Here is a 27,631-nt window from a genome sequence, read left to right on the forward strand (position 1 = left end):
CTCAGGGTTACTCGGGTGCGAAGGGAAAGAGCTGGGTGATTTAGGTCAGGAGGAAAGGCGCTGACAGTGGGTGACAGAGACGGCTAGCATTGGTGACTCTGCCCTATACCTGCAACAGGTTCAGCAAGCATCACTGGGAGGAACTGTCTTTCTGGAAAAATGAGAAATGCCCCATCGCTCTGAAGGGCTCACTCTTTAACTAGCCCATTCCCCGACCCGGTGGCTAAACTGTCGTTTTAGCATCATAGCCTTGTACCCAGACCGAGAGAGTGAATTCATATGTTGGCATTGTTCCTATTCTCTCTCTTGAAGCCTGGGCCTCTGGAAACATAACTGTATTTATTTTAATAAAACTGCTTTATGACTTGTTTGCCTTCTAAATTCCCTTTGCTCTTTGGGGAAGGCTGCTGACAGGCAGCGAAGCTTGGCTGTAGCCCCTGTACGGAGATGGCAATTAAATGAGAGGGAGAGGGAGGCCGGGGTGGGGGCATCAGCAGGGACAATAAGGCAGTGCTTTTATTCCAGAGTCTGGCTTCTCGTCTCTTGTGAGAGGAAGAGGGGATTTCTCCTGATCTGCTGGCTTGAACAGCAGTGCCAGGCCCTGGATAGACAGGCAGCTCTGTCCACAGTTGAGACTGACCCTTCTCCAAGGCTTGAATGGGTGGGAATTGGCAGTGGCGGGGTCTGCAGGGCCTCGGCCCCTTTAAACTCTGCTGAGTTCGCCCTCTGTATGTCAGGGGCAGGTTAGGGTCCTCCGTGGCCAGACTGGCAGCCTCATGAATGCAGTTTGTCACTCGGTTGTTACTGCAATTCAAGGAGTCTGCCTCCCCGCAAATGCTACGTTGCCCTGGGGAAAGCGAAAACCAGTGAGACCTGGAAGGAACTGCGCCGAGCAGTGCTTGTCACCATGGAGGAAGAGAGCCCCCCCCCATGAGAACCTTGGCGAACTGCAGTCCTGGTCCTCCACCCGCCCCATTGTCAGAACCCCTTGGCGGTGGGCCCCGGGGAATCTCCATTTTCAATACGTTCCCTGAGGTTATTCAAAAGCACAGCGATGCTGGAGAGACACAGATGTGAAGAAACAGCATCAGTCATCTGCATTACAGATGGAGAAACTGAGGCCATGAAATCTGTCCCCGAGCAGAGGTAAAGGCAACAGTCTGGTTTTCCGATGCTCACACACAAGCTTTTGGTTTTTTCATTTTTAGGACATCACAGTCATTTCAACGTCCTGGAAATGAAAACATTCCCCTCCCACACTTGACATGGGGGTCTGGCTATCCAAGGTCAAGGGTGAGCTGAGACAGGAGGCCAGGAACTCTGGCCCGTTCAAGCTCTATTATTGCTGAAACCCGGAGAGAGAGATTTGGGAGAAAATAACTTATATGTAATAGTAACGTCAATGACAAAGAGGTCGATTAAAAAGATTATCTGTCGGTTTGCGGCCTGAGCAAGAACACCGCCTTACTGTACAGAGAGTTACCTCTTCAAAAAAAAATTTAAAAAAAGTTCTCTCTTCAAGGCAACTTTATGGTGACACGGTTGTCTCTGGTTTGTAGAAATGCGTCCTGCCTGTCTGATATTTCAAAATGCTCTCCTGTCTGTGCTCCTATTTGATATCCATGCCCTCTAGTAAGATAAGTGTCATTTAACGTATTCACTCAAGTGCTGGGACTCAGAGAAGTAAAGAGACTTTCCTAAGTCGAGTTAGCATCTGACTCGAGGGAACAGCATTTTCTATTCTATTCTATTCTATTCTATTCTATTCTATTCTATTCTATTCTATTCTATTCTATTCTATTCTATTCTATTCTATTCTATTCTATTCTATTCTATTCTATTCCATTCCATTCCATTCCATTCCATTCCATTCCATTCCATTCTATTTTATTTTTTGTCTTTTTAGGGCCGCACCTGTGGCACATGGAAGTTCCAGGCTAGGGGTCGAATTGGAGCTGCAGCTGCCGGCCTACATGGGAGCCACAGCAAAGCCAGATCTGAGCCGCGTCTGCGACCTACACCACAGTTGACATCATCGCTGGATCCTTAACCCACTGAGCGAGGCCAGGGATTGAACCCGCAGCCTCAAGGATCCTAGTTGGGTTCATTAACCTCTGAGCCACGAAGGGAACTCCAGAGGGTACAGCATTTTAGAAGGGCTCCTACTATGAATAATTCTTTTTAGAGTTTACTGTGTGCCCGGCAGCTCTCTGAGTGTCTGATAAGAGTTTTCTCCTCACTCCTTCTAATTCCTTTATGCGCTTGTCTAATTGAAACTCATCACAGCTCTACAGGATCCCACTATGTCACCGATGAAGAAACAGGTGTAAGGACAAACCCACTTTTCCGTTAGTCCTCTACACACCTAACAAAGAGATGTTGAGTTTTTCAGTTCTGCCTAATTATTTAGGCTCTAGGGATGCAGAAGTCAGACTCAGCCTTCACCTGACTGGGGAGAGAGGAGCCCTAAGCAGTAAATAAATAATCATAAATTGCTCCAAGATGAATCAAGAGTCAGGCCCTAGGGAGTAGGGGGGCTGGGGACGTGCTCTGTTTCGGGGATGGGGGTCAGCTGCGAGGTCCTGGGGCTGACCCCGAAGGAGGTGTGGAAGGAGCGTAACAGCGCCCCCCTGTGGAAGAACAAAGGCAAAGGCCCAAACGGATGGGCGCTGATGGGTGCTGATGGGCGCGTCTCTCCTGGTGCAGGGAAGAGGCCGGAGCAGAGGGATCCAGGGGAGAGCAGGGGATGAGCCAGAGGCAGAGCCCTAGGGAGTGTCCTGCAGCTGGGGGAGGCTGGAAGCCTTTGCAGGGCTGTGAGCAGTGCAGTGACACAAGCGACATGTTTCAGAAAGGCCACCGGGGGTGACGGCGGACGGCAGGGCCATACACATGCCAAGTGTCCCGAGGTGGTGGTCGTGGGGGCAGGGTCTCAGATGTCACACCTGGCTTCCCAGGGAGGCCGAGCGTGGCCTCAGGAGCAGATCCTTCTCATTTTCTGTGTCCCCTGGACGCCGCTCTCTCCTGCCACACCCGCAGGCATGCCCCACGTCCACCCAGGGGCCGAGGCGGGCCTGAGCTCCCAGGCCCAGCTCGGGGCCCACTCACCTTGGACTTCTCCTGGTGCAGCTCTATCTGGATGTCCGTGAGCTTGGTCCTGAGGTCTTCGTTGGCGGCTTGGAGGGCGACGATGAGCGCCTCGGGCTTCTCGCCCTTATTCCGCCCTTTCTTGGACATGGTTCCTCTCTCGCCGGGGTCTGCGGTGTGGGTTCCTTTCAAGCGGGGGCGGCCATGTTACTGCTGCTTCTCCCGGAGCGACGGCTCAGCGTCTACTGCGTGGTGGCCCTTGGCAAGGTCTCCTCAGCCGCTGTCCTGGAAGCCCTAGGAGAGGCAGAGGCGGCACTTACTGCTCTGACCAAGACCCGGCCACGCGCCGTCAGGCCCCCAGCCTGAGCTGCCTCCAGAGCCTTCTCCTGAGGGCTGCCCCTGCTTGGCCCAGGCCCTGGGCCGCCTTGCCCAAGGCTGGCCTGGTCCCCAACATGCTTCAGGACCTATGAGTGCCCCTGAGGCCAGCGCTCACATCTCTGCACCTGCTCTATGCACCTGCTCAGTCTCCCAGCCTTACCTCTTCCTCTTCCCGCTCACATCCTGGGGGAAGGAATGCCTTTTCTTCGTCGGACGCTGTCTCTCTGCCCACAAGGGCGTTTCCGACTGGGCTCGTTTTTCTCCATCGTCTGCTCAGCCGCCTCACACGGTCCCCCAGATCCTCACTCTCACATGCAGCCACACACACAGTTAGTCCGACTGACCGTTAGGACTCCGCCAGGTCTCGGCTGGCCTATCATTCCTCCTTGATAACCTCCCCCACCTCAGGTCATCACATGCCCTTGTTATCAAAGGTACTACAATCCCATGAATCTGTGAGGTCTGTGGGGGCAGGAATGTGCCGTTCATATTTACAGCTTGTTTCTCAGAATCCACCCCAGAGGAGTTCCCCTTGTGGCTCAGCGGGTTCAAAATCCAACAGAGTATCTGTGAGGATGCAGGTTCGGTCCCTGGCCTCGCTCAGTGGGTTAAGGATCCGGTGTTGCCACAAGCTGCTGCACTGGTTGCAGAGGCAGCTCAGATCCAGTGCTGATGTGCTTGTGGTGTAGGCTGGCGGCTGCAGCTCTGATTTCATCCCTAGCCCGGGAACTTCCATATGCTGCAGGGGCGGCCCTAAAAACTAAACAAAACACAAGAATCCACCATGAGGCCTAGGACATGCCAGGGACTTAATCAGCATTTGTGGAAAGAAGTCATCCATGGGAAGATCCATGGTCACCCCACAGAAAGCCCCAACTCTAAGAAAACCTGGTATGGAAAGACCTGGAATTCTACAGTGGATGCACTGTGAGAAGTGGGGCTTAATACACTGGCTCAACTGGGCCACTCACTTATCCATTTAGTCAATATTGTTAGAATTCCTTCTATATGTGTGCTAAGTACAGTATGTTCAAAGGGAATACGTTACAGCTCCAAGGCAAAAACAACAACCCTTTCTATCTGTCTGTCTGTCTGACTGTCTGTCTGTCTCATCATCACCATAGTCTATATGATAACTGCCCTTAAGGATATAAACACTCGATGTTTCAAAAATACAGACAAGAACTTCTCCTTCCTGTGGGGTAAGGACTGCTCCCTGAAGACAGTGGCAATGGCCTGGAAGTTGAGGAGTAAGTAGGACGGTAACAGGTGGAGAACAGGTGCCACACCTTGGGTGAAAGAAATGGCTGAGGTGCAGAAAGAGAAAGCAGAGTGACTACTCTGGGGGGAATGGGGGCCTGATTACTTACAATCCAGGATATGGGTGATGGGCAGTGATGCTGAAAAGGTTGCCTGGAAATGACCGATTATGGGAGAACTGCTATGCCATCTTAGGATCTTGGAATCTTTTGTTTTTTTTTTCTTTTTCATTAAGTAACAAGGAAGCTGTTGAAGTCTTTGGCAGGTGGATGCTCTAACAGAGCAGGGCTTTGGCGTGGTTACTCTGATGGCAGAGTGGGGAGAGAATGGAGGCAGGGAGACCAGATAGAAGGCTGCTGAAGTGGCTTGGGTGAAGGAGGATGAAGGCCTAACCAGAACAGGAGCAAGAGAAGAGAGAGAAAAAAAGATATGTCTTGATTTACAAATTCTTAAATGTGTCATAGGAACAAGGAGGTAATAAGAAAAGATGAATCCTTTAAAGAAAGATGAAAATCGGAGTTCCCGTCATGGCTCAGTGGTTAACGAATCCGACTAGGAACCGTGAGGTTGCAGGTTCGAGCCCTGGGCTCGCTCAGAGGGTTAAGGATCCGGCGTTGCCGTGAGCTGTGTTGTAGGTTGCAGACACAGCTCAGATCCCGTGTTGCTGTGGCCCTGGCGTAGGCTGGCGGCTACAGCTCTGATTCGACCCCTAGCCTGGGAACCTCCATATGCCACAAGTGCGGCCTACAAAAAAACAAAAACAAAAACAAAACAAAAAGAAAGATGAAAATCTTTCCCATATATACCAACTTTTTCCCCATTTGCAGTAATACTTTTAAATCTTTGATTCATATTATATAGCGCTTGGTTATGTGCTAGTTACTGTTTGTCTCAGACTGCAAGGAATAATAAAAGCTTACTGCAAATGGGAAAGAAACTGGTATATACGGGAAAGATTTTCATCTTTCTTTAAAGCAAAAGTCATCAACTTCTGATGTGTACTCTCCAGCCCAATACAGTCCACTCCAGTTCACGTAATTAATTCTTGCTGCCAGGTTGCTATGGGAATTAGAGTTTCAGATATCTATGTAAATACCAGAAACACTAAATACATTTTCCATAAAAATGTACCTTTAAATGACTGAGCTAATGACTTCAGAGTAAACAAATACTTTTTTGAAATTGCTTCTAAATACCTAAATTCTGGGTTTTTTTCATGATTTATTATGTTTATCATACCTCAAAGTTATATACATTTTATATTTAATTGTCTTTGCCCATATTAAAAATAATGCATATTGACGTGATTATTTGTGCAAGGTAAGTACTACTTATTCATCTCAGAGACATGTTTTACTTTCATATGGTTGCAGAACATCTAATAAAATTGTTTCGAGACAGTTTTTATAACAAAAAAAAGAAAAGAAACTATGAATGCTCAACTGTTAAGGTCAATGCAAAAAGCACAACTAGGTAAAGAAGATACTAGAGAGACTGGGTGTTGGGAGCACCTAGGTGCTTTGGTCCAGAACGAAGGGAAAGTCCTGCTGATGACGCCTATGTTCCAGCAGGTGCTGTTCTATCAAGACCCCTGGTATTCAGCCTCGAGGACCAGGCGGGGATCCTGGGCCTTCTGCCATTTCCCCATCAGCAGTGGGGCCATGCTCTTTGGAGCGTGTCCTAGGGAAAGGGGAAGGAGGGAGGCAGCCTGTCTCCAGCAGTCATGGAACCTTCCACCATATTCTACCCAGACTAGACACTGGAGTTGTCTCTCGTGCTTGTTTTGCAAATGTGGCCAAATCATTAAAGTGCACGGCTGGGAGACTTCTCAGTGGTTACCATTCTTTCCTTCGAGAAGTGAAGTGAATTCAAGGAGAATTTATTGAAAATTTGTATGATGAACTCCACTAGGCACAAAGAGAAGTAAGACAGTAATTAACCCCAAGTAGGTGCTGGGTGAGTAAACTCTCACGGGTGCAGTGAACAGGCTTCTCTTCTCTAGCTGATGCTTAGAGGGTGCTGGTCCCAGGGGTTCTTGCAGGTTGTCTCCACTGGCCCCACCTACGAGTGGCCCCACCAACCGGGGGATGAGTCCCAGTGTTACAGCCACAGCCCTGACCACTCCCCAAACCCCAGACACGCACCTTTAACTGCTTCCTTACGACATCCGCTTGGATGTCCGATTGGTATTCTAAACCCAAAAGACCTTACCCTCAAAACCCTTATTCTCCTTAGGTTCTCCCCTATCAATAAACGGCACCAGCACATGTGCCCAGTTGTTCCTGATCAAAGCTGAGAAGTCGTCCTTCCTTTTATTTTCACCCCTTTTCCCTTCTCCAGTTCGCTAGGAAGTCCTGTTTGTTTTACCCATGACAGGTAACCCACTCTGGTTGACTTCTTTCCAGTCCGTACGGTGCGGTCCCAATACAGAGGGAGGGACAGTGTGGGAAAAGCTTCCCAGTGACCTCGCAGGCATACTGTCATCTCAAATGAAGAATGGCCTTTTCTAATTGCAGATACTCAAATGGCAGAGGGAGGAGCTTCAGAAAAACTTTGAACCAGACATTTGAGGTGTGTAAAGGAGGTTAGGAACCAGGAAGACAGGCTGGGGTTAAATTTCCCAGGCTCCTGCACGATGGACGATCACATTTCCTTTATAATAATTAGAGTCCATCATGGAGAGATGGAGAGACGTGGTGGCATTTGAATATACGTGTAATATTAATAAAGCTCATAGCAATTCACGGCTATGAGCCCGCCACTGGATTCAGCACTTACACGGCTCTCATCTAACCCACACCAAAAGTAGAGGGAAATAAAGGGATTCATGGAAAGATGAAGTTACTTGCCTAAAGTGACTGAGTGGAGGGGTGGTAAGGCCCAGATTCAAATCCGGGCAATTGGAAACCGAGACCCAAGCTGTATACCATGGGCTGCACTGCCACGTATTTGCTTTTAGAAAAGTAGCTCTGGCAGTGTGATGGAAGATGAGTTATTAAAGAGGGAGAAACAGGAGGCAGGAAATCAGTGAGTCAGCTTCAATGGTCCAGGCAAGAGATGGAACCCTCTCAGGAATGATGGCTCTGAACGGGGCTACAGCCATGGGGATGAAAGAGGAGGTGATGGGAGTTCCCCCTGTGGCTCAGCAGGTTAGAGACCCTACACTGTCTCTGTGAGCATGCAGGCTTGAGCCCTGGCCCCACTCAATGTGTTAAGGGTCTGGTGTTGCTGCAAGCTGCAGTACAGGTCAGATGCAGCTCAGATCCTATGTTCCTATGGTTGTGGTATATAGGCTGCAGCTGCAGCTCTGATTCAACTTCTAGCCCAGGCATTTCCATATGTCACAGGTGCAGCCGTTAAAAAAAGGAGGTGGCACCTGTGACACATAGAGACTTTGATGGAGTCATGTCCTACTTTTCAACTTTATTACATTCTCCTCTCCCATTGTAAATAATGAGTACCAGCTCTCTGTCACTGCTTGCAGCAGAAGGGGTGCAAAGTAACTGCCATATTTTACATTTTAATTTATGATCCTTTTCAAAAAACATAAAATATGGGCCTGGCTTGGAATTACTATGGTAATTAATATGGGTCTTGGAATTACTGTGAACTTAGTCCCATAAGGGCGGAAGAAAAGAACAGGATTGATAAATGACACATACGTTCAGCAGAAGAAAAAGCCATCACAGGGAGTTAAGGATGCAACCACTTTACAGATACCTTAAGGCAAGTAGCTGGCCATAAATATGGCCCCATATATCCCTCTGTTGGAAGGCAATTTTCCAAAGTCTTCTCCAGTTGTGAGGAGTGCCTAGAAAGTTCATGATTCTCATACATCATTTCACTAAAATGCTTCTGTTGCCTTATGCTGCCTTTCCCCCTCTGGACAGCTTTCCTGAGATGCAATTCACGTATCATAAAATTCACAATTTAAAGTGTACAATTTTGATTTTTTAAAACATATTCACACGGTTGCACAACCATTACCCCAATCAATGTTAAAACTTTTCATCAAAGAGAAAACTCCCACCTACTAGTAGTCATCTCCCATTTGCCACCAAACTCTCCCAGGTAATTACTAATCTACTTGCTTGCTCTACAGATTTGTCTATTTTGAATATTTTGTATAAATGGAATCATATACTATATGGACTTTTTTTTTGGTAACTGGCTTCTTCTACTTTAATAGGTTCCTCCATTTTGTAGCATACATCAATATTTCATTTCTCTTTATTGCTGAATACTATTCCATCATATGGCTAAAGCTGAATTTTCTTTATCCCTTCATCAACTGCTGGACAGTGGTGCTGCCTTTGCTTAAGCAGTTTGAGGTCAGCCATGCAGAGGGACACCACCTCTCAAAGGAGTGTGCTCCAGAGCATAAAGGAGCACTGGAAGGGGTCACTGCACACAGATGGAATGTTTCTGGACACCCTCAGAGCCCTGGTCACTGATAATGTCTGGCACAGCAGGTGATCTGGAGCAGAGACAGAAGGCTTATTCAACTAATGGCCAATCCTGGTGAGGGGGTTGGAGGAGAAGGCTTCACAACTTTAAAATCCTTGAAGGAATTTTAAGTGAGCCCTAGGTTTCCAGCTCTTAACTACAATGACAGCAGTGCTAGCTCCAGGAAACATTGTGAGGTACCAAAGATGTGAATTTTAGCTCATCTTTCTGGTCCCACCCTATCCTTAATCAGGTCCTCCCATAGCCACCGAGCTGAGTGTTGCTGTAACAGGTCTCTGATACAGATATCAGAACTTGAGAGATGGCTTCTCAGGAGTACTTGCATTTTCAAATAAGGATCACTGTTTGAGAGCAATCCTTAATGCAGGAATATATTAATGGAAGAGTTATAGCCATCATTCATTCATTCGTTCAATAGACATTTATTGAGGAAGAAATACAGTATAGCATTTGAGGGTAGAGCTTCCAAAATCTTTGGTCTGGCTGTGTTTTGTTTTTGCTTTTGTCTTTTTTTTTTTTGTTTTGTTTAATAAGGTATAACTTTATTATAGCTTTAATAAGGTATAACTTTAGGAAGGTATAGCTTTAATAAGGTATAACTCACATACAATAAGCTGCACACATTTAAAGTGTATAATTTTAAAAGGTCTGACATTTCTATGGCCTGTATTAAATCTATTGGAGAGCTTGAGTGGTTGGCACTCCATTCTGGAGATTTGATAGAATAGCTGCCTAGTGATTCTGATGCAGCTTTGGGAACTCCTGGTTAAAAGTATGGGCTATGGAGTCAGACCTGAGTTTAAATTCTACCTACCTGTTTAGGAGATGTGGACCTTGGATAAATCATTAATTCTCTACGTCTCAATTTTCCTCATCTCTAAAACATGGGTGAGAGGAATGGGTATATACAGGACTACAGTGTAGGACTATTTGAAAATTACATGAAAGAATGTAAGTGATGCTATCATGCAGCTCATGATATGAGTTGCCATTTATTGAGGGCTTTCAACTTCAACTATTGGCTAAGGTTGTGTAAACAAAGTAGCCTATGGGTGCTGTCCTCGAGATGCTTAAATTAAGTAAGGGAATACACAAAAATGATGATAATTCTAGTGCCACACATGTAGAAAGGCTCAAATATTAAAAAACAACAAAAAAAATGTTCTTGTCCTTGGTTCTCAACAGACTTGTTTAGGCATTGGCACAAAACCCCTGAGAGAGAAACCACAGAGAGGGGGCAGTGATATTAACAAGAACTGATGATGCTTTTTTCCTCCCCCATAATGGTCTCTCCTTGGGTACCAATCCCAGAGTCTAGAAGTAGGGTGCTGCTTTTGAAATAATCCTGGGGTCATCTACTCCCAACTATAGCTCTTTTATGTCTTTCAGAATTTAGGGAACTTCAGCATCTATTTTTTTTATAATAAAACAATCATGTTTAAACATTTCCATTCATCATCACTCTTTTTTTTTTGTCTTTTTGAGGGCCGCACCTGCGGCATATGGGGGTTCCCAGACTAGGGGTCTAATCGGAGCTGTTGCCACTGGCATACGCCACAGCCACAGCAATGCCAGATTCGAGCCACATCTGATGACCTACACCACAGCTCATGGCAACGCCAGATCCTTAACCTACTGAGCAAAACCAGGGATCAAACCTGCAACCTCATGGTTCCTCGTTAGATTTGTTTGTGCTGTGCCACGATGGGAACTCCCCATTCCTTTTTTTTAAGACACACACATCAAGATTAAAATAAGACATTAGAAGCATCTATGAAATCAATTTATCAGTATTTAAATATGGTGAATCTACGCTATTAATAGACCTTCGATTATAACCCTGTTGCACAGTCTGTCCAGCAAAGTAAAATATCCTGGAAATCCTCATATGATGTCCAACCACATCTTCTACTGCCTCTTACATCCTAAAATACCACGTAATTCTTTACCAGAAATGTGGCCATTTATTTGGCCACAAAAATATAGCCACTATTTATCAAGCACTGTTCTTGGCTCTTGATAGATGTTAAAAAGTGTGGGCATGACTCCTATCCTCCATGACTTGCAGCCTGTAAGAGGAGACAAATAGCTGCAGAGAGAAAACAAATTCTAGAAAGCAATGAAGGAAGAGAGCTGCTCAGTGCTGTGCGCGTATCTGAGATGGGACTGAGGAGGCAGGAAGGCAACAGAGAAGCTGGCGTGTGAGCTTGGCCTGAAGGATGCTCATGCTGAACCACGGCGCCAGCTTTACTGAGTTCTCACTTCGTCCCGACACTGTGCCAAGGAGCACTCACTTTAGGTACAAACTGACCCTGATTAACGAACACAATGAACCTCTTCAGATATTTACTCATTACTTTTGTAGATAAGGAAACTGAGGCTCAGAGACGTTAATTAAGTTGGAAAGAGAATGACACAGCTATGACATGGCAGAGCTGCAACTCAAAGACACATCTGTCAGTCTCCCAAGCTTTTGCTTGAACACTTACTGAAGAAAGGGCAAGATGGAGCTCTGGTTGTGGGTTAGGCTAAAGAGATGGTAAAGGCATGAAAATGACAACTGGGGGCTTTTTACAAAATAGAATCATGGGATGCAGTGGTTAGCAGCTTGGGATTGGAAATTAGAAAAAAAAAAGTGGTTTTGAATCAAACTTTCTAGAGGTATATACCTGAGAAATTCGTTAAGCCCCTGAACTTCTGTTCTATGACCATAAAATGGGGAAAGAAATACATTTACCTCACAGAGCGCTTGCAAGGAGCAAATGAACTGAAACGTGTGACATGATTAGAAATTTGCACTATCATGATCAGTGTTATTTTTCCAGGAGCAAACTATCCACAAAAAGCCAGCTAAGATTTTAAGGGAAGAAGGAACAATTTACTACTCATTTGTGTTTAAAAGACATACCAGGAAAAGCACAGAAATCCCTGAAAAGACTAAAGGAGTTCATGCTTATGCTTTTGGCCAAATGGATCCTACATTGGCAGAGTCTGTATTCCCAGGAGTCTCAGCTTTGTAGCTGGTTCTGCCCTAAGCTATAAGCAGTATAAAGACGTTATTAATCTTAAGACTTTCCAATGGGGCTGTTGCCTCTGAGTTACGATTTGAGAAGCAACTGTAATATAAAACAGCAGGAGTTCAAGTGTAGGAAGCTAAATTCTGCAACACGTCTCCACAATTAACATTTGGGTACCTGCACTCCACTGAAGCCTTGCCGGCTTGTCTAAACCCTTGCACCACTTCTCTTCCAAAGATGATGCTCTAGAGTCACATGTGGTTAGTGTCTGAAACGAATGAATTAAACTTATTTAATTTATTCCTGGTGATCTCCAGAGACCTGATAAATAAACCCTTCTTTATGCAGGGGAAAAAAAAAGTCTCACTGTGCATTCATGAACCTGACACAGCAGTTTCCTATAAAGGAGGGATGTTGCTATTTAAGCCAGTCCGACCCTGGAGTTCTAGTGTCCCCATATACAGGCAATGTGGTGGTGTGGCTCTGGGGACAAAGGCTTTTAACCCTTTACACACCTGTGAGAAGAAAATGAATCTGAAATGCTAACATTCAACATACAGCAACTATACACCTTTAGGATTGTAAGTTTGGGGCTTGTGCGGTGCGGTTCTTTTTTTTTTTTTTTTTTTTTTTTTCGTTTTACGGCTGCATCTGCAGCATATGGAAGTTCCCAGGATTGGAGCTGAATTGGAGTTGCAGCTGAGGCCTGCATCACAGCCATGGCAACACTGGATCCCAGCCTCATCTGCTACCTAGGCCACAGCTCACAGCAATGCCGGATCCTTAGCCCACTGAGCAAGGCCAGGGATCGAACTTACATCCTCTTGGAGATTATGTAGGGTTCTCAAGCCACTGAGCCACAATGGGAACTCCTCATGTGGTTCTTTATGTTAGTTTTCCCCTCTCCTATTCTTCCACTGAAGTGCCTTCTTTATCACATAATAATACCAGCAACTATTTTTTATTACAAATTATTTAGTCAACATGTTAAGTTTTTTTATATATAAAAGGATGTTATATAAATAAAACCAAAATTCGTTGTTACTGATAGTTGTGCTTTCTCAATGTCAGGTTTAAAGCTTCATATTAGAAATATAGGAAAAGAACATGAAAAAGAATGAATATATGTATATGCATCACTGAATCCCTTTGCTGTACACCTGAAACTAACATTGTAAAGCAACTATAGTCCAATAAAAATTTTAAAAATTACACACACACACACAAAAAGAAATACACTTTATGGGAGTTCCCGTCATGGCTCAGAGGTGGCAAATCTGACTAGTATCCATGAGGATGCAGGTTCGATCCCTGGCCTCACTCAGTGGGTTGAGGATCCGGCGTTGCCGTGAGCTGTGGTGTAGGTCACAGATGCGGCTCAGATCTGGCGTGGCTGTGGCTGGGGTATAGGCCGGTGGCTACAGCTCTGATTCAGCCCCTAGCCTGGGAACCTCCGTGGGCCACGGATGAGGCCCTAAAGAGGGAAAAAAAGAAAAAGAAAAAGAAATACGCTTCATGAAGGGTGCAGTAAAAGAGCTCTCAGCACACATCCAAGAGACGTCTAACTTCTTTCAGGGGGGTGTCAGGAAGGCATGGTAGACGTGGCAGAAGTGAAGCCTAAAGTGAGACCCAAAGCAGGCAGGGCTCACCCAGAACTCATCTACGCTGCCGGCTTTGCCCCTGCATTTCCTTCTGGCTTTTCGTTGCCTTCCTCATCTCTTCAGGAAACTTCCTGGCCAAATTTTAGAAGCCAGGTCTAGGGTCATCTCTATCACTTTCCTTCCACCTCTTTGCCATTCCCAGCGAGGAATAAATTATTCTCTGGCTTCTGTTTTCACTTTAAAGACCCGTTATATAGGACTTGTCACTTGTTCCTTAATTTGATCCATCAGTTCACGAACATATGTGAAACATCTGCAGGAGGGCTGTCTGTGTGAGCAAGAGAGGCAGGTCCCCGTCCTTCACCCGGGAGGACTCAGCAAGGTCACACAGTGTGGTAACTGCACATGTGACAGGAGCCACGGGCATTTCGGTGGGTTGAAAGACTTCTTAGGAAAAGTGAGAGAGACCGAAGATCTGTAAGATGAGAAAGAGTCAGCAAGAGGGGGGCTAGAGTAGGAAAACAGAACATTCTAGATTAGAGGGAGGACTGTGTAGGAAGGTCCAGGGAGTTTTTAATAAAGAATGAAAATGATGCTGTGGAGAAAAACACAGGCAAGTTCTTGATGAATAGATGGGAAAGCTTTAGGAGATGCGCTGGGAGAGGTAGGCACGGAGCCGGTGGAGAAGAATTAAACGACATTAAAGGGCATGGACATCGGCCGCCAGGCAGCGTGGAGTCACCCCAGCTTCAGGGAGCAGGTGACATGATCGCATGTTGGTTTTAGTAACAGTCCCGTGGAATAAAGGGCTGAGCAGAGATGCAGAAAGAAGAGTCCGAAGACAATGACCACGATTCAATTTTTTTTTTTTTTTTTTTTTTGCCATTTCTTGGGCCGCCCCTGCGGCATGTGGAGGTTTCCCAGGCTAGGGGTCAAATCGGAGCCGTAGCCACCGGCCTACGCCAGAGCCACAGCAACGCGGGATCCGAGCTGCGTCTGCAACCTACACCACAGCTCACGGCAACGCCGGATCGGTAACCCACTGAGCAAGGCCAGGGACCGAACCCGCAACCTCATGGTTCCTAGTCGGATTCGTTAACCACTGCGCCACGACGGGAACTCCTACCACGATTCATTTAGATCGTGGTTACTCTTTAGGTGACTGAGCTCCCTTTGAAGGTCAAACTGCATCTCATTCACATCTCTGTACCCAGCGTCCCTGTCACCCAGCCACCACAGAGTTCAATTTCATTAACACTGGTCCAGATCCAAGGAAAATCCTGAGAAGGAGGAAGAGACTTCACCCTTTCAACAAAGCTGACTGCTAATAAGGTTTCTTACGGGAACTTCCTTTGACTTTGTGGAAGCCCCTGCATGGCTGTTTTGATTCCAGGCACAAGTTAAAGCCCGGTGTAACAGTTAGACACACAATAAAGTTACACACATTTTTATTGAAGCCATATTCTTAGATTTTACGCTCTTTGCTGCTATTCATTGTGCTCCCAGGTTCAATTTCACGTCGCACAGAGGACATCACCTTCTGTCTGGATCCAGGAGGCGTTCCCGAGGACGGGGCTGGCCAAGTTCAGTCACCCAGTGCCCTGCATTCCATCTGCAGTGTCCTCCCTTTCTGGACTGAAAGTATTTTACAGCCAAGGTGGAGTGAGGAACGCCAACTTCACTAGACATGGGGAGGAAATCTCAAACCAGCTGGAAGACTGTATATTCAAGGTCAGACAGAGCAAGAAACATGCACCTGAGCCCCGGCCCAAAGGAGGCACTGGCTTCATATATACACTATTGCAAAAAACCAAACTCGTGTGCAAAATTAAAGAAAACTGCCCAGATCTCTGGAGGGAGTGGGCTTCAGAGAAGTGTATTTATAAGCGATAGCAAGCCTTTCTATTTTAGGTATAAGTGAAACACATATAACTTATGCTAACGTTTCCTTGGCGACTGCTTTTAAAGACTTTGAATTAAAAAAAAAACTAAAAGCACCTTTTCAAAGTGTCAAACATGAGCAGAAGTTTCTATATATAAGAGGTGAATAATATGTACCTGCTATTTGAAAATGGCAGGAAAATGTCTGTGTTAGGATTTATACAGATTGATATTACTCAAGTAAAAGTACCTAAAGCTTAAATAACTTTCGGATGTACAACATAATTCTATTATAAAGATTTGCTTTTCACTTACAGTGCTCTACCAGAGAAACTGGCTCTCAATACCTTCCCTAGGTTCTAACACGGTATCATGTAGTATAATAAATAACAGAATGATAAAGATTATTATCACTTTTAGATTTCTGCTTTGAGTTTTGTCCCAGAGGCCAGTGTTTAACTATCTTTTTTTTTTTTTTTTCAACTGATGGGCTCTTGGAAGCAAGCCTGAGGTTGACTACTTTTCAGTGTGGACCACATGTTATTGGAAAATCACTGCAAAAACACAAATCAGCAACTCTTTCTTGAACCATAATCACGTGCAAGGTATTATGTTAAAGTTGAAGATACAACCTGCATCTGCCGAACAAAGCTGCCTATGCCACGGGCCAACGGAGTGAGTGCGCGCGCGTGCGCACACACACACACACACACACACACACACACACACACACACACACGCCGGAGAACAAGAGAAATTGTAGCACAAAGGTAAGAAGATGTCTCTCTGGCTCCTTGTTGAATCTTGGTACCTAACACAGTGCCCAGCAACAAAATAGGCTCTGAATAAATATTTCTGGATAAATAAAGGACTTCACCAAAATAGACGACCTTGTGCTTAGGGCTGGAACGTGGCGGATGAACAGGAGGATGAAGGAGAGGCGGAAAGGTAGGACAGGTGGATGGGGAGTGTGAGGAAGAAACCGCAGATCCCACTGTCTGATGGGGAAGGTTCATTCTGGGAAACCGATAAACACACAGACAGAAAAATAGGGCAGGGTGAGTTGAGAATGTCTTGACTGCCTAGATACTGATTTCACATTTTGCTTAAATCTGACTGAGAGTCTGACAAACAATTTTAAGAGAAGAGGCATGACGCAATTGTTTAAAGGAAGATGAATCTTGACGTTCCATGCAAGGTAGAAAGAAACAGAAACTAGTGGTGAGAGGTCCAGATAGGAATCCATTACCAACGTTCAAATATAAAGACATGAAGTCTGGAGTGGGACAGAGCAGAGGTACCTTTTTCTTTCCTAATCAAAGGGGACTCTTATTCATCTCACGTCATCCTTTTTCATCATCATCACACAGCGTCTTCTCTGCACAGGGCACTGAGTGTGTGCCGAGGCAGCATTTTAACTGCATCCCCCATTTCAGACTGAAGGGTATGAGACAGATGCAGTTATGATTCCTTCTTTACGGATGAGAAAAAGGAGTGGATAGGCCAGTCCTTTCAAGTCACAGAGCCAGGCAGGTGACAGAGCCAAGATGGGTGTGGGCCTGAGGCTTCTCAGAGGACTCAAACCACTGCCCTTCTCTCCAGTCGACCTGCGATGTGTGAAGAGTCCACACGTGCTGATGGTTGGGAAGCAGTGAGAGACCGACGACACCCAGTCCTTGTGGATGGGACACTGGAAGCTCGTGGCTCCCACCAACAAACTCCCTAGAGGGAAGGAGTCATCCATGTGCTTAGAGACAGCAAGAGCTAGTATTTTCAGGTGTTCCATATACGCCAGGCACTATGCTAAATGATAGATATTCATGTTTTCATTTTAACCCACAACATTATAAGTATTACAGGTGAGGAAAAGGAAGCTCGACAAAGCAGTTCCCACTGTGGCTGAGCAGCAATGGACCCGACTAGGATCCATGAGCACGCAGGATCCATCCCTGGCCTAACTCAGCACTGCCATGAGCTGGGATGCAAGTCACAGACATGGCTCGGATCCCGAGTTGCTGTGGCTGTGGTGTAGGCCAGCAGCCGCAGCTCTGATTTGACGCTTAGGCTGAGAACTTCCATATGCCGTGGGTGCGGCCCTAAAAAAGACAAAAAAAAAAAAATAGTAAATAAAGCTCAAAAACGAAATGTGAATTGTGCACTATTATATGGGTAGTAAATAGTAAAGTTAGGCTATAACATGGACAGGCTTCCTCCAGCGTTTCCATCTCCAGTGATGCTGCTGTACCAGAAACACGCCAATTTGTTTTTAGATAACTCATATTTGAATGGCAAGAGTATCATCTTTTTATTATTGATCGGTTGATCGATTTACCTATTTAAAAAAATTTACTCCACAACTTACTTGAAAACAATTTCTAACACGTTATAGAAAAAAAACAGACTTCAACAAAATACGACTTACGGCATTTACAATGAAGTAACTGGTACCTGTGTACACATACGTAACGACAGGTGTTCAAACAGCTATAGTTTAGGTAAATAGTAGCTATGCACACACATATAAAGATAGGTGTTCAAAGAGCAACAGATTTCCTTGAGTGTTGCATGGCAAGAGAGCTTCATTTAAACTTACTAAGGGTTTTCTTCCCTGTCCCCAAGATTGCTGTAGTAATTATCATAGAATCTCTATCATCTGAAGGATATACTGGCTCTGAGGGGAAACATGAAGAATTCAGCGAGGAAAGTGGAGCACAGAGAAATTAAGGGTAGCTGAAGCTGGAGGTGAAGCTGGAATACACAGTCCTTTGGACATCATGAAAAACGGGAGGTAACTTGTTCCTAAATCTGAAATGCTTTGGACTCTGAACGGCGCTTCTGACCATCGGAGAGAGAACCAGCCATCAGGACCACTGAGTCACGGCACAAGGGTCCCCCTTGCAAATCCTGACCATGGAAATGAACAGGATGGGAACTGCTTCGGTGGGTAGAGGGGGGTGGGGTGGGGTACATTCGGAGTCTGGGATAGACACAGACACACTACTATCTATAAAATAGATAACCAACCAGGACGTACTGTATAGCGCAGGGAACTACACTTAATATCTTACAGGAGCCTACAAGGCAAAGGAATCTGAAAAAGAGTAGATAATGTATGAACATGGGGGTGCATATATCTTTTTGAATGAATGTTTTGCCCAGAAATATGCCCAGGAGTGGGACTGCTGGATCATATGGTAGGTCTATATTTAGTGTTCTGAGGAACCTCCATACTGTTTTCCACGTGGTTGTGCAATTTAGGTTCCCACCAACAGCGAAGGAGGGTTCCCTTTTCTCGACATCCTCTCCAGCATTTGTTGTTTGTTGACTTGTTAATGATGGCCATTCTGACCAATGCGAGGTGGTACTCATTGTAGTTTTGATGGGCTTTTTTCTAAAAATTAATGCTGTTGAGCATTTTTTCATGTGCCTGTTGGCCATCCATTTCTTTGGAGAAATGTCAGTTTAGGTCTTCTGCCCATTTTTCAAATGGGTTGTTTGCTTTTTGTTGTTGTTGAGTTATATGAGTTGTTTATATATTTTGGAGATTAATCTTGTCTGTCGCCTCATTTGCAAAGATTTTCTCCTATCATGCTGGTTGTCTTTTCATTTTTTAAGTGGTTTCCTTTGCTGTCCAAAAGCTTTTGAGTTTAATTAGGTCCCATTGGTTTATTTTTTTATTGATATTATTCTTGGAGGTGGATCGAACAAGATGTTGCTGTGATTTATGTGGAAAAACATTCTGCCTATGTTTTCCTCTAAGAGTTTTATAGGATCTGGCCTTATATTTAGGCCTTTAATCCATTTTGAGTTTATTTTTGTGTATGGTGTTAGAGAGTGTTCATAGCTGCACTATTCACAATAGCCAAGACATGGAAACAACCTAAATGTCCAACGACAGATGAATGGATTCAGAAGATGTGGTATAAATTCCAAAACCAGACAAAGATGCCACCAAAACAGCAAACTGTAGGCCAATATCTTTGATGAGTATAGACACAAAAACGCAAAAATTCTCAACGAAATTTTAGCCAACCGAATCCAACAGCATATAAGAAGATCATACACCACAACCAGGTGGGATTCATCCCAGGTGCACAAGGATGGTTCAACGTATGCAAATCAATCAACGTCATCCACCACATTGACAAAAGAAAAGTCAAAAACCACATGATCATCTCAATCGATGCAGAAAAAGCAATTGACAAAGTCCAACATCACTTCATGATAAAAGCTCTTACCAAAGTGGGTATAGAGGAAACATACCTCAACATAATCAAAGCCATTTATGACAAACCCACAGCCAATATAATACTCAATGGAGAAAAGCTGAGAGCCTTCCCACCAAAGTCTGGAACACGACAAGGATGCCCACTCTCACCACTGCTATTCAACATAGTGCTGGAAGTCCTGGCCACAGCAATGAGACAAACAAGAAATAAAAGGCATCCAAATAGGAAGAGAAAAGGTAAAACGGTCACTGTCTGCAGATGGCATGATACTATATATAGAAAACCCTAAGGACTCAACCTAAAAACCGCTTGAACTGACCAACAAATTCAGCAAGGTGGCAGGATATAAGATTAACATTCAGAAATCAGTCACATTTCTGTATACTAACAATGAAATATTAGAAAAGGAATACAAAAATATGATACCTTTTAAAATTGCACCCCAAAAAATCAAATACATGGGAATACACCTGACCAAGGAGGTAAAAGACTTATATGCTGAGAACTATAAAACATTCATCAAGGAAATTCAGGAAGATGTAAAGAAATGGAAAGATATTCCATGCTCCTGGGTTGGAAAAATTAATATTGTAAAAATGGCCATACTACCCAAAGCAATCTACAGATTCAATGCAATCCCTATCAAATTACCCAGGACATTTTTCACAGAACTAGAACAAAAAAATCCAAAAATTTATATGGAACCATAAAAGACCCCGAATCGCCAAAGCAATACTGAGGAATAAAAACCAAGCAGGAGGCATAACTCTCCCAGACTTCAGGCACTATTACAAAGCGACAGTCATCAAGACAGTGTGGTACTGGTACCAAAACAGACAGACAGACCAATGGAACAGAATAGAGAACCCAGAAATCAACCTAGACACCTATGGTCAGTTAATCTTTGACATAAGGAGGCAAGAGCATAAAATGGCGAAAAGAGAGTCTTTTCAGCAAGTATTGCTGGGAAACCTGGACAGCTGCATGCAAATCAATGAAACTAGAACATACCCACACAACATGCACGAAAATAAACTCAAAATGGCTGAAAGACTTAAATATACAACAGGACACCATCAAACTCCTGGAAGAGAACATAGGCAAAACATTCTCTCTGACATCAGCCTTACAAATGTCTTCTTAGGTCAGTCTCCCAAAGCAATAGAAATAAAAGCAAAAATAAACCAATGGGGCCTAATCAAACTGACAAGCGTTTGCACAGCAAATGAAACCAAAAAGAAAACACAAAGACAACTTACAGAATGGGAGAAAATAGTTTCAAATGATGCAACGGACAAGGGCTTAATCTCTAAAATATACAAACAACTTATACAACTCAACAGCAAAAACGCCAATGACCCAGCTGAAAAATGGGCAAAAGACCTGAGTAGACTTTTTTCCAAGGAAGATATACAGATGGCCAACAAGCACATAAAACAATGCTCAACATCCCTGATTATTAGAGAAATGCAAATCTAAGCAACAATGAGGTACCACCTCACACCAGTCAGAATGGCCATCATTCATAAGTCCACAAATAACAAATCCTGGAGGGGGTGTGGAGAAAAGGGAACCCTCCTGCACTGGTGGTGGGAATGAAAGCTGGTACAGACACTATGGAGAACAGTATGGAGGTACCTTAGAAAACTATACATAGAACTACCATATGACCCAGCAATCCCACTCTTGGGCATATATCCGACAACATTTTCCTTGAAAAAGACACATGCACCTGCATGTTCATTGCAGCACTATTCACAATAGCCAAGACATGGAAACAACCCAAATGTCCATCGACAGATGATTGGATTAAGAAGATGTGGTATATATACACAATGGAATACTACCCATAAAAAAAGAATGAGGAGTTCCCGTCGTGGCACAGTGGTTAACGAATCCGACTAGGAACCATGAGGTTGCGGGTTCGGTCCCTGCCCTTGCTCAGTGGGTTAACGATCTGGCGTTGCCGTGAGCTGTGGTGTAGGTTGCAGACGCGGCTCGGATCCCGCGTTGCTGTGGCTCTGGCGTAGGCCGGTGGCTACAGCTCCGATTCAATCCCTAGCCTGGGAACCTCCATATGCCGCGGGAGCGGCCCAAGAAATAGCAACAACAACAACAACAAAACAACAACAACAAAAAGACAAAAAAAAAAAAAAAAGAATGAAATAATGCCACTTGCAGCAACATGGATGGAACTAGAGACTCTCATACTCAGTGAAGTAAGTCAGAAAGAGAAAGACAAATACCACATGTCATCACTTATATCTGGAATCTAAAATATGGCACAAATGATCCTACCTCCAAAACAGAAACAGATCATGGCCATGGAGAGCAGACTTGTGGTTGCCGGGGGAGGGGAGAGGGAGTGGGGTGGACGGGGAGCTTGGGGTTGGTGGATGCAAACTGTTACCTTTGCAGTGGATGGGCAATGGGGTCTTACTGTAAGGCACAGGGGACGGTGTGTGATTGGGTCACAAATTGAAGAAACACTGGAAATCAACTACACTTTAATTAAAAAAAAAAAGAATAGATACATATAACTGAATCACTTTGCTATATACTTCAAATTAATACAACATTGTAAATCAACTATACCTCAACTGTATTTACAACATTGTAAATCAATCAAATGTTTAAAGTATCGGGCCTCTTCGTATGAAGGAATTGTGTAGTCCATTAGCCTGGAGTTTGAATAGGTCATTTTTTAGAAATCACGGGTGGGGTGTGGGGGTGGTGAGACACTGTCTCCTGTCAAACCCACCTTGCTTAGGGAAGCCGTTACTGCCTGCCAGTCTCTCCCAAGAGCCTATCACAGACTCAAGAGTCCTGATCACTCAGAGAAATAAACTGCATTACTTATGAAATAACTTCTCCCCCTTTTTCCTCCACAGAGTCAGGGATTTCTCTGGGCCTCCCCACTTTACCAGTGCTTAGCACAGCGCCTGACTGCAGAGATTCAAGAGCAAAATGCTGCTGAAGTAAGTGATTGGAGCCCAGGTGACCTTTTCACTGGCAAGACAAAAGCGCTCCTTAAACCCACAGGACCTTAACGCTGTTCTCCCATGATATGGGCGATTACAAGAGGAGGTGTAATTTACCACTGAGCTAATCACAATCTTAGTTTTATCCCATATTAAACTCTGAAGTATAGTAACAGTATCTAAGTACTAAGAATTTAAGGAATAGAATTTCAAATGCAAGCATTTACATCTGAGAAACATATTCTTTCCCCAGGATTTTCTTTGACTTATCACCTACCTCGTGGCCCAGAAACTAGGAAGTACAATTTCTCATTTAAGATTTTAAACCACTCCTACAGACAATTTGGTTCCGCAAATTCAAAACCTCGATTTATTTATTTTTTCTTCCCTCCACACAGACCCACAAGGAAGATTTGAGATGCAGTATTTCCTCTTTGTATAGTAAATGACCTTTGATAGTCCAAAGCCCGGGCATGCTGGTCCATGATATTCTAGATCATCAGAGCTTTTGTTCAGATCATTACTCAGCTCATCCTGTGACGGACGACTACGACCACTGCGGCTGCTAATCACCATCGCCATTATCAGTGCTGACCACTGACTCCTGCTGGCCACTGTGCTGAGCTGTTTGCATGCATTATCTTTTTAATGCTCTAAGATGGGTGTGCACATCATCAAGTCCCGCCTCAAATGTATGCCTTACGCATCGACAACGCCCCCACTGGGAAGACTGCCATGCAAACCCGATGAACACCAGGCTTGAAGATGCAATGAGCAATGCAACAGAGAGGCAAACCAGGCACCACTGGGGTACAGAGGAGATCCAGTTCCCTGGAGAGGACCAGGACTGCTTCTTTTTTGCTTTCTTTCTCTCTCTCTCTCTCTCTCTCTCTCTCTTTTTTTTTTTTTTTTTTTTTTTTTTTTTTGCTTTTTAGGCCACACTCACGGCACATGGAAGTTCCCAGGCTAGAGGTCGAATGCCAGCTGCAGCTGTTGGCCTACACCACAGCCACAGCAATGCAGGGTCCGAACCTCATCTGCCACCTACACCGTAGTTCACAGCAACACTGGATCCTTAATCCACTGACTGAGGCCAGGGATCGAACCTGTGTTCTCATGGATACTCGTTGGATTCATTACCATGGAGCCACAATGGGAACTCTGGACCAGGACTGCTTCTAACGCAAGGGATGGCTGAGCTGAGTCTTGAAAGATGCGAGAGTTTTTGTCGTGTAGTTGAGGAAATAAGGAAGAAGTGGATAAATGCTATACAAGAAGATCTGGTAAGAATGATGGATGTATCTGGACCATCACTTAGTAGGATTTGGAGGGAGGAAGGCGAAGGGAGAAGAGAGAATTTGGAAAGGGCTTGTTTTTATACCTGATACCAAGCTCATCTCTGTTCTTACACCTCACGCAAAACCTTCAGGCTGGGGAAGGAGGGTTCCTTGTGCTGAACTGTAGATTAAAAATTGTTTAGTAAGTCTGTTGAAATCTTTCTAATGTCAAGCATAGTACTTAGCACTGCAAGATGTAGTCTCTCTCTAAAACACACTCCTGATGTGCATACCATTTTCTTATTCCACAGGAGAAGGTGGTAAAAATATTAAATTTTTCCAGCATTACACAACTTGTGTGTCTATGAGCTATTCATTGACTTAGCTGTTGTGTGAGGGCCTGTTAGGTGTCTGTCAAAATTTAAAATGATGCAAAAACATTCATTCTAACCAGTACATTGCACTTGCCTCTCCTTTAGAATCAGAACTAGAATACCCATTTTTTTTTCCTTTTTTATATCTACTATTAGCTTTAAAATTCTCAGATGACTTAAACACAAGCCCTGCTCTGAAGAAATCAAAATGTAAGGCTGTGAATGCATTTCTCATCCAGAGCATCCAAAGGTGTAACACAAGGCTGCGTATCATTATTGTAGTAATGCTTTGAGCCCAGAATGAATTAACCACGTAGGGCATTTTACTGGTAAATCCCATTTTTCAGGGCAGTTATAACCTAGCAGTTAACATTTTTCCTATGTGAAATAGGGTAAGACAAGGGAGTACTCTACGCCTGTAAAACAGGGCACACAAAACAGCTATTAAGTCTTAAATGATCACATGAGATAGATAATTAAATAAGATGGGAGCTAAGCCTGAATGCAGGGCTGTGGTGGCAAACCTTCTTGGAGGGTTGGCTTTGTTGCTTCAGACAGAGTCTGACAAAATACAACCAAAATGCAATAAAGACTCATCAGTAATATTCCCCTTGAATTCATTAAGACGGTGTAGTGGCGATTTAATGAGGATAAATAACTGAGCTTCAGCCCAGAGCTGGTAAATCCTGCCCGGCGTGAGGATTTAATCCACGCTGGTTTTGACAGTCAAGCCCTTGGTTTTCTTTACATCTCTCAGTGCCTCCCTCGGGGTGGTGGTAAAACGCCACCAAACAATGCAGGTGAAGGGATTAGCAAAGTATGCATCGCATACGAAATTCTGGTTTGGTTTTTTTTTTTTTTTTTTTGCCTTTTTTGGGCTGTACCCCAGGCTAGGGGTTGAATCGGAGCTACAGGTGGTGGCCTACACCGAAGCCACAGCAACGCAGGATCCGAGCCGCATCTGTGACCTACGCCATAGCTCACGGCAATGCCGGATCCTTAACCCACTGAGCGAGGCCAGGGATCAAACCCGCAACCGCATGGTTCCTAGCTGGATTCGTTTCCGCTGCACCATGACTGGAACTCCCAAGAGCTCGTTTTAAAATCAATGTATTTGCCAAATGCCTGGGAACACCTAATAGCTGCCAAGCACTGTTCTTGGCACTGAGTAAATAAGTGAAAACAGACAAACACCTCTCGCTCGTGGAAGGAACATGATAGTTGGGAGAATCGCACAATAGGTGTGATAAGTAAACACGTGCTCTGCTAAATTATGACAGGGTTCTACAGGGGGATGGAGGTACAGAAGGTGATGGGGAGAGTCCAGGTGGGCTGTGATTTTAGATCACGAAAGCCTAACTCAGCAGGTGCTATTTGGCTAAGGGCTAGAAGCCAGTGAGCTGTGCTTGAGGAGAGCATTGTAGGAGAGCAGCCAAGTACAAGGGGCCGCAGTGGACACAGACATCCAAGTTCCAGGAACTGCAGGAAGCCAGCCAGGCTGGGGGCGTGAGCAAGCAGGACAGTGGCCAAGGCGAGGGCGGACATTAATGGGGGGCATTGCGTGCAGACCACACTACGCTTTTTCAGGCCATTCTCCATTGACCTGGGCTTCTACTCAGAGTGAGGTTCCCCGGGAGGGTCTGGCAGGAGGGACGCTTGGATCTGGCTTAGGTTGGAGCATCTCACTGACCGCAGTGGTAAGAGACGAATTTGCAGAAGTGTGGACATCAGGAGGCGGGCTTGGAAGCCACTGCGAACATCCAGCTTAGAGACGGGGGTGGCTTGGCCAGGGTGGGAGCTGTGGAGGTGGTGACGGAGACCTTGTAACAGTTGCTGTGAAATCCTTTTTAAGTGGGTCTTGGACCAAAACTGCAACCAGTCAATTACTGAGCTGAGGGGCAAAGTCACATCAGCCCGACTGAAGCAGTAGACAGCGTGCTGGAGTGTTTGTCTCTGAAACTTATTAAGTCCAGTCCAAGAAAGGCGTGATGCCAGGCACTGCAGATGAAAAGGACGTGGGTAACTATCTTCACCCCTCTGAGAGCTTAAATCTAGTAAGAGGACAAAATACCACAGCTAACCAGGGAGGCAGAAGGTGGCTCTATGCCTTCTTCCATGAATATTTACTGGCTGCAGGGCTAGGTGCTGGCGATAGAGCCATGAACAGAAAAGAGGAATCCCTGCCATGGGAGTTCCCGTCGTGGCTCAGGGGTAACGAACCCCACTAGCGTTCAGGACGATGTAGGTATGATCTCTGGCCTCGCTCAGTGGGTTAAGAATCCAGTGATGCCGTGAGGTGTAGGTCGCAGATGAGGCTTGGATCTGGTATTGCTGGGGCAGGGGTGTAGGCTGGCAGCCACAGCTCCGATTTGACCCCTAGGCTGGCAATCTCCATATGCCGTGGGTGTGGCCCTCAAGAGACAAAAAAAGGAAAGAAGAGAAAAGAAAATCCGTGCTGTCATGGAGTTTATATTCTCGAAGAGTGAGACAAAAAATGACCAAGAGAAATGTGTAAATTACATAGCAGAGTGAAAAGGAACGACAAGGGCCTCCATGAAGGTCAAACCCACACCCACGCAACATTGTAACAGGGAAAACTTAAGAACAATGGGAGAGAAACTGGCTTTATTAAGTGCTATGTGCAGTCCACACATTCGTTCGCAATAGTGAAAAGATACGTAAGTGGAGTAATGAGCCATGGAAACTAGTTGCACTTCAGGACGTGTTAGTGAATCCGAAGAGCAAGATGATGAGTGAAACACCAAGAGCAATTTTTACCATCCACACACACACACACGTCCATGTGCACCTACACACACATGAAGCCACAACATATTTTAGAAAGAAACAGGGGAAGGGCTCCCCGCCTTCAGGGTCAAAAAGCTTCCTACGTGCTTCGCATCATCTGCTGCCAACCCTCAGTGGAAGGCGGCTCCATCCCCTCCCTTCCCAGCGGTGGGTCAGTCTGCAGATCACTGTCCAGAGCTGTGTGGCGGTGTGGCCTCTGCAGGTGCACGGTCAGTCTCTGTGTGACAAGCCCCACCCTGACGACAGTGCTGACAATGACCTACTTGCATCTGTG

At 45.1% G+C, this 27,631-nt stretch overlaps 1 protein-coding gene across 5 annotated transcripts in view; it reads right to left on the reverse strand.

The window, feature by feature from the left end:
• Positions 1–27,631, reverse strand: part of JAKMIP2 (janus kinase and microtubule interacting protein 2) — a 172,842-nt gene that overhangs the window by 63,904 nt on the left and 81,307 nt on the right. For all 5 annotated transcript variants that reach the window (XR_014839019.1, XM_085014955.1, XM_021084964.2 and 2 more), the window contains one exon: positions 3,106–3,378. Coding sequence is in view for 4 of the 5 variants with exons in the window: in XM_085014955.1 (XP_084871081.1) it covers positions 3,106–3,234 (129 nt within the window). In the remaining variant the exon portion in view is untranslated. The remainder of the gene's footprint in view (positions 1–3,105; positions 3,379–27,631) is intronic.

This window comes from Sus scrofa, chromosome 2 (assembly GCF_054392235.1).
Source record: "Sus scrofa isolate SSC_HxYL_T2T_F1_AM1 chromosome 2, Sscrofa_HxYL_maternal_Yorkshire_Landrace_v2.0, whole genome shotgun sequence".
Taxonomy (NCBI): Eukaryota; Metazoa; Chordata; class Mammalia; order Artiodactyla; family Suidae; genus Sus; species Sus scrofa.